The 7,766-nt window shown below is 34.2% G+C and overlaps 2 protein-coding genes across 2 annotated transcripts in view; both read right to left on the bottom strand.

Moving 5' to 3' along the window:
• Positions 1 to 252: 252 nt before the first annotated feature.
• Positions 253 to 5,859, bottom strand: LOC111784970 (14 kDa zinc-binding protein-like). The gene is made up of 5 exons (XM_023665473.1): positions 5,699 to 5,859; positions 2,654 to 2,711; positions 1,948 to 2,037; positions 613 to 730; positions 253 to 517 (listed from the first exon to the last, which is right to left on the bottom strand). Exons 1-5 carry the CDS (start codon positions 5,833 to 5,835, stop codon positions 450 to 452), a joined length of 471 nt encoding a protein of 156 aa, XP_023521241.1. The 5' UTR covers positions 5,836 to 5,859; the 3' UTR covers positions 253 to 449.
• A 201-nt stretch (positions 5,860 to 6,060) lies between these two features.
• LOC111784972 (myb family transcription factor PHL7-like) overlaps positions 6,061 to 7,766 on the bottom strand; it is a 6,483-nt gene continuing 4,777 nt past the window's right edge. The window contains exons 4-7 of the mRNA XM_023665474.1: positions 7,688 to 7,730; positions 7,524 to 7,578; positions 7,356 to 7,425; positions 6,061 to 6,761 (exon numbers count right to left, since the gene is read on the bottom strand). Of these exons, the coding sequence (XP_023521242.1) occupies positions 6,492 to 6,761; positions 7,356 to 7,425; positions 7,524 to 7,578; positions 7,688 to 7,730 (438 nt within the window). The 3' untranslated portion in view covers positions 6,061 to 6,491. The remainder of the gene's footprint in view (positions 6,762 to 7,355; positions 7,426 to 7,523; positions 7,579 to 7,687; positions 7,731 to 7,766) is intronic.

The raw sequence follows: 7,766 nt of genomic DNA on the forward strand, positions 1-7,766 counted from the left end.
GTCATCCCAAACAAAATTAGACACTTAAAATCATTTTAAGTTCTTCATATAACGTCCTTTGAAATTACTTAATATTACTTTCTTGATTCCAGAATGAAGCCCAATCTTCCTTTAGCTTTACATTATTCTGATACGAACCTGCTTTCTTACTGCCATTGAGACAGAGCCACCGCATACATTACATTGGCATCCATTTTCAATAAGATGTTCAAGAAAAACAACAATAGTCACCGANGAGACAGAGCCACCGCATACATTACATTGGCATCCATTTTCAATAAGATATTCAAGAAAAACAACAATAGCCACCAAACTTGTATCAATTACCATATTCAATGGGATGTTAGAGACCACAAGGGACGAGCAGTAGTTGATAAAGTTGATAAAGTTTTCGAACAGGTAAATGAAAACATTATTAGATGTATTTCAACGTTGAAAAAGTGTCCATCTTAACCTGGGGGCCAATTCATTTGTCGTCCCCCCAAAAGGTGAACATGAAGATGATAAACCGATTGGCCTGCGAGAAAATGACAGAATCAAATGCTTGATACTTTTAATAATAAGAGAAGAAATTTGTTATCGAGTGTAAAAGATGGGGATTTGAGTACTAACATCCACTCGGTCCATCATTAATTACGACCCTAAAGCCATCGTCCAGCCCTTCTTGTTTGGCAATGAGCTTGGCAGCGTAAAGAAGTTGACCGAGAATCTCTGTGTGCCTCTCCTCAGCCTACAAAGCACAAGAAATATACAATGAAAATGCAAATAAAGGACAAGAATATCTATGAATGAACAATACAGCCCCTGAACCAGTGTCTAATAAATATAATAATCTTTTTAGCGTCAATGGATAAATTTCAACCTCATAACAGCATAAAACTAGAACAGGCCATTAAAATCAGTAGTTTAACACAAACACAAATTCCAACTACAAAATTCCTCAACATATAGAGACGCAATTATGTAATGGTTTTAGTGAAGACGAGAAACATTTCTTAAGTTTTTAAAAGTTCAGCTTCATATATTTTAGATGCCCACTCATTGTAATCCAAAGACCATAATATACGCCTTTTTAGTATAAAAAATCTGTCATTAGTTTTTTTCTTTTTGGTTTTTTCACCATTTCTTTACAATGGCCTTTATCGTTCTTAAGGTGACATTTGAACTCTTATCAAAGTCCAAAAATAATTTTTTTATAAAAAAAACTACATTTTTTTAGTTTCAAAAATTGACATGAATTTTGAGAATATGATTAGAAAGTAGATAATTATAAAATAAAATAAAATAAAATAAAAATCTCATAGGTAAGAGTGCATAATTTTCAAAAACAAAAAACCAAATGGCTATCAAATGGGGCCTAATTAATTACAAAAATCTCTTTTACTCATAATAAAATTACTTATGCAGTATTTATTTAAATTTTATTTCAATCAATTTCTTTTAAACCTTTACCCACCAACAGGCAAAATTTTGTGGAAAATAATTCACAAGTTCCTCGAGTGTATTTTCCGTAAAATAGAAAATGAAAGTGAGTAACCAAATTCAATTGATGTGTGAATAAACTAAATAGTTAAATAAATACACAAAATACTAACATTTCCACAATTACTGTTACAAAATTGATTTGAACAACTCAAACTAACTCAAGTTCGGTTGAATAACTTGAATTGGGACCATCATCTAACTACAGTCATTGAGTAGGGCTGGAAAAGTCCCTAAACTAAACCCAAACCAAATACTAAACACCTCTACTAGAGATTTTCTTACTCTGGTTAGACAACCTAATTGCCACTCAAATTTCTCCACTATAAAGATAAATCTAACTTCTCAATCATTATTCAAGTATATAGTGGATATTTCATATAATGAGATCAAAATGCAACTGCTAGAAGAACCAAGTCGACGGACGCTTAAAAGCAGAGACTAAAATACCCAGTAAAGAAGTACCTTAGATAATCCAGATAACCCATCCTTAACTTTTGGAATGATTAGAATATGTGTAGGAGCTTGTGGAGATATGTCCCTAAAAGCAAGAACCTGCCATCAGAGTGAAATTGAAACAAAAATTAATAGAACTCACAATGACAGAGTTTAACTTCAATTCCAAGTATTCATCTCATGACAACATCCAAGCAAGATTTATAAAACGAAATGAGTGGTCGTAATTGAAAGGACATTGAAGGATACATAATAAATATAACATTAAATCCTTGGGACAAAATTAAGAAACCAAGGAACTGACTTGAAGAAATAATCATAAAAAATTTAATTAAAAAAGAAAACAGGTCTGTCAATCTTTCAACCCAGTCTTCCATGAATATGTGCCCAAGTGGAGAAAACAAAAGGTCTGTCAATCTTAGTTCAAATAGGGATCCATCAAGTTGGACGAAGGGTACCTTTCCATTACTGAAGAATTTTAAAGAGAGACAAGTCTTTTTCAATGCTAGCATCATATTTTCAATGATGGGTACCGGCATCGTATTTCCACCATGCAATAGTAACAATTTCTCTCTAGAAAGTAATATAACACATTCAGCAAATACATTATTCACAAAATTAATCTAGATAGGCCATTGTCCAAACTTAATATTTCCTTCCCTCTAAAATTCTTTTACATAATAATACAAATTATATAGCAATAATGTAAAGGAACCTTATCATCCTCGAAGACAATCGTAGATGGAATTTCCTTATTAATGATTTTGTCAAATCTGCAAAGGTAACAAACCAAAAACATTAGTTGCAACTTGAAATGGGTTTTCGTGAAATGTAATGATTTTATTTATTTATTTTCTCTACTCGAAAAGGAAAGAAGTAAAAATAAAAATTGATAGCTACTTCCCTAATATGCAGCAATGACAACTAATTCGTATAAGAAAAAAATCCAATTTACTACCTTATTCGCTTGGTATGTCAAAACCTACGGCTTTCAATTTCATCAATCTCAAACTTAAATAAATTGTGCAACTAATGCCTCTTCAAAACTAAATAAAAAATATAATCATGAACTAACAAATAAATCCAATGAAATTCAACACTAATAAAATATTCAATATCAAACCACAAAAATAGCAATACTGAATAATAAAAATACCAAACTAAGCAACAACCTTAAGTCATTAAAATAGTGCTAAGTCTAATGAAAAAATGTTAAAATTACGATGGAAAGAATCTTGTAATGACCAGAAGAATCAATTCCAACAACAATAGCATTATCCGGTCAACAAAAGTACTCAAATTGAGACACAAATCTCCAAGACACAAACACACACACACACACACACATTCAAATACTTAATATATTTATTTAATTTTAGGGTCTTAAGTTTATGAAATTAAAATTTTAAGGTCAAAATTGACAAATTGTACAAGGTATAATTTGAATTTTCCCTGTCAATAATAAACAAAAGATAAACAAGATAAACAAATCAAGTACTCCACCTCATGCATATTTGAAAACTTTTGCATGGCCAGATTGACAATTAATTTGTCAGATTGCTTTTTGTATAGTCACTCAAATAATACATTAGCACTCTATTTTGTTGTAGGAAACTTCCATATGACTCATACATCAAGCTTTCCTTGACGAAGTGTTTGTTCATGGTCCACTTCAAGGTTTTTTATCCTTATGAACTATAAACATTTAAATATTTGTATGCTCATCATAGTAGATCCTTACAGGAAACCAACTACGAAGATTGTACCTCTTCACAAATTTCATCTACTCTCACAAATTCCAAAGGAAAATCCCAAAATTCTACTTCAATATTACTCATAGTCGTAGCAACTGTATTTTGTTCATTACTTCCTCAAGTAACTAGTTTCTCTACAACAAAAGCACAGTAGACTAGACACAATGTCTTCTATGATGTCTTTGTGTAAGATTCTTGCGAAAAGGCTCTCTGTTTGTCGTTTAATGCGGAAAATAAGGATGCAACTTCAAAAAATAGTGATGAGGCTATCCCAATTTCNGTTAAAATTACGATGGAAAGAATCTTGTAATGACCAGAAGAATCAATTCCAACAACAATAGTATTATCCGGCCAACAAAAGTACACAAATTGAGACAAGACACAAACACACACACACACACACATTCAAATACTTAATATATTTATTTAATTTTAGGGTCTTAAGTTTATGAAATTAAAATTTTAAGGTCAAAATTGACAAATTGTACAAGGTATAATTTGAATTTTCCCTGTCAATAATAAACAAAAGATAAACAAGATAAACAAATCAAGTACTCCACCTCATGCATATTTGAAAACTTTTGCATGGCCAGATTGACAATTAATTTGTCAGATTGCTTTTTGTATAGTCACTCAAATAATACATTAGCACTCTATTTTGTTGTAGGAAACTTCCATATGACTCATACATCAAGCTTTCCTTGACGAAGTGTTTGTTCATGGTCCACTTCAAGGTTTTTTATCCTTATGAACTATAAACATTTAAATATTTGTATGCTCATCATAGTAGATCCTTACAGGAAACCAACTACGAAGATTGTACCTCTTCACAAATTTCATCTACTCTCACAAATTCCAAAGGAAAATCCCAAAATTCTACTTCAATATTACTCATAGTCGTAGCAACTGTATTTTGTTCATTACTTCCTCAAGTAACTAGTTTCTCTACAACAAAAGCACAGTAGACTAGACACAATGTCTTCTATGATGTCTTTGTGTAAGATTCTTGCGAAAAGGCTCTCTGTTTGTCGTTTAATGCGGAAAATAAGGATGCAACTTCAAAAAATAGTGATGAGGCTATCCCAATTTCTTCCATTAAGTATGCAAAACAAGCTTGTCCTTCACTCCCTTCGGGTTTAAACAAATTATNCACTCCCTCTTCCTTCCTTGACATTTGTGGTCTTCGGATTCAAGAAATTCCACCATTTTCAGATAATTTTGCTTAAGAATAGTAAGTTCGGCAGCTCAGTCAATCCGTTGTTTCCAAGAGGCACGAGAATGCATAATATAGTGAAAGCGATCTCCGGCTCTTCATTGGTTGCTCCAAGTTATTGTGTGGAGAATTTTTCATTAAATATTTTACCACTTCGTCCATTTCTCACCTTCCAAGCAATCAAAAGCAACTAATGCCAAAAAAAAAATATATTTGTTTCTTTTTTATATAATAAGCTACCGCAGTTTCGATTACCCTCTCATAGATGTCTCCTTACAGCGATTATTTTCCCCAACATTGAACCCAACTCCGGACAGTTTGTACAGTTCAAAATCTTTAAACATCTTTAAATCTCGCCGTACTCACAGAACCATTAGCCTTCAGCTTTGAGCATACGCTACATGCACTAAACAACCAAAATAATACATAATTATAAGAAGAATCAACAATTCCATTCCCCGATTACTCAATCGCCATGAAACAATCAAGAACCGATTACCAGCAAATCAACAATCAAGAACCGATTACCAGCAAATCAACAATCAAGAACCGATTACCAGCAAATGAAACACACACAAAAAAAAGACAAATTACAGAGTATATAANAAGAATCAACAATTCCATTCCCCGATTACTCAATCGCCATGAGACAATCATGAACCGATTACCAGCAAACTCAACAATCAAGAACCGATTACCAGCAAATCAAACACACAAAAAAAGACAAATTACAGAGTATATAAAAACTAAAAACACAGAATGTTGGTTGGCAACGGCGCTTAAAAAAGCTTACATGGTGGGGGAATCGGAGGGAACAGCTGCAAGAGCCGCATCCTTCTCGGAAGATGCCATGGAAATGGAAAGAGATTGGGAAATGTGGGAGCTTAGAACTGTGAGTCGAGTCCAGTGCTTTATATCTTCATTCACCATCACAGCCCTAATTCTTTTTAATCTTCCCGCGAAATCGGCGCTGTTTACGTGCCACGTTGAAAGCGCCTCTTTCTCTTTTTCTGACCAATCAAAAGCTGCCACGTGGGCTTTTAATTTCAAATTAATTTTCTTTTTCCTTTTTAAAGAATTTAATACTAAACTTATAAACTTTATAATGGTTTCGAAAAAATGGCAACAAAGAAAGGTAAAAAATAAGCACATAAGAATAGAATCCCACCAAAAGGTATAGTTTCTTCATAAACTCATCTCATTCTCCTAAAACAGATAATATCATGAGATGATGAGGGTTCGTGGCGATCGAACAGCTTAGCGAATACACGACTGATAAAACGGCAGAAAACGTGCGTGTTTTGCTGCAAAGTAGAAACTGCTAATGTAGGAGTATTTCAATAAGGTTTACAAATAGGTTCAATGTGCAAATTTATATACAAAAGTTACAGACATCATCGACGACTTCACGAAGTCGACAATAACACAGTACTCGTCGAACCACAAATTGAATCTTAACTTCACAGGTACACTCGATACAGCTGGTCTGCCTTCTTTCTCCTGAGATTTGATTTTTAACTCTTAACGCAAACCCGTCTGGAGGTTACTTTTCATACAATTCTCGGTCCTATCGACCACAAATTTATTCAGGTAAGTTCAGGTAAATTAATAGATGGAGATGGGGCAGAATCATCTGTCGATCCACAATCGACTCGTTGTTTCTTTCGGGGAGATGACGGTCCTGCGGATGCATCGTCATACGACTCAGACTGGCAAGTCTTTTGCTTATTCTCCTCCTCAGCTGAGGGCAACACCTTGGAGTCTTTCAATTCGCCGCCTAATTTATGTTGCTCCTCGATGATCTTCTGCAAGTATTTCGCCTGAGCTTCTATTCTCATTTGTAATTGCCTCTGAACCTGATACGAGATTCAAGCAAACCAAGCTCTTTTTAGGTACTTTCTCAAATGCTCAACTTAAATCCAGCAAAACAAAATCATTTGAAATGTAGGATTTTCTAGCACCTAAATCATCAATCATTCTAGGGGAACCATTTGGTTTATGGGTGTGGGCTGTTCTTTTCTGGGTTGCTTCTAAGCAACACTCTTCTGAACTAATTTCGTCGTCGAACTCATCGATGCCTAAATACATTTCACCTCCACCATCTTATGAATTTTCAGCAATCTCAAATTTTAGATCCATTAAAGAACAGACGCTCTAATGACCGTGGAGAGGCTGCTTCCTTCCGATGAAGCAAAACGAACAGCAAGATCATAAGGTGGCAGTTCCTCTCGCAAATATACACTCATTATCTACGTGTTGTTTCCTTGCATTCCCCATTCCCCAAGCCTTTGTCTAGACAATAATCTCATGAACTCCAACCTTCAAAATCTCCGGCTAGAACTCATTTTCTATAAGTTCTCTTATGAGAAAGGGTATTTTCCTCTCCAGAAGATATTTTAACACCTTTAATATGAAAGGGGAAGAGTAATAAATGATGAGGGAGTCCAGACCTCGAGCTGTTCTTGAAGACGTTTCTGAACCTCCATTTGCATCCTCAACGCCTCGTTAATTTGCAGGCCCCTGAAGGGTGGAAAGTTTAATAGAACGATGCCAGTCATACAACATACTGGAGTAAAAATAAGTCACAAGAGGAATTCTAAATACAAATGGATACTCACGAAGAGGAATCTGTTCCAGAGAGACTCTCTAAGCTTCGCTTCTCATCTTTAGAACCTACATGCCAGTAAGGGATGATACAAGTGAAAATCAATACACTCCATAGACAGACAAGAAGTCGTTGCTGAATAAAAGAATGAAAACAATAGTAAACAGACTGTTTTACCATCTGCTGGAGATTCTGGCAAATACTTTGCAAGTCGATACTTCTGAAAGAATAAAAATGCGATCATTTTTTTTTTTTT

This window comes from Cucurbita pepo, unplaced genomic scaffold, assembly GCF_002806865.2.
Source record: "Cucurbita pepo subsp. pepo cultivar mu-cu-16 unplaced genomic scaffold, ASM280686v2 Cp4.1_scaffold000316, whole genome shotgun sequence".
NCBI lineage: Eukaryota > Viridiplantae > Streptophyta > Magnoliopsida > Cucurbitales > Cucurbitaceae > Cucurbita > Cucurbita pepo.

Excerpts from the sequence above, each read along its gene's own strand:
- LOC111784970 (XM_023665473.1), bottom strand. The coding sequence starts at position 5,835 with ATGGTGAATGAAGATATAAAGCACTGGACTCGACTCACAGTTCTAAGC. Across the intron at positions 731-1,947 it reads GGTTATCTGGATTATCTAAG|GCTGAGGAGAGGCACACAGA; the intron begins GTACTTCTTTAC and ends TGTGCTTTGTAG. Across the intron at positions 518-612 it reads TAATGATGGACCGAGTGGAT|GCCAATCGGTTTATCATCTT; the intron begins GTTAGTACTCAA and ends ATTTTCTCGCAG.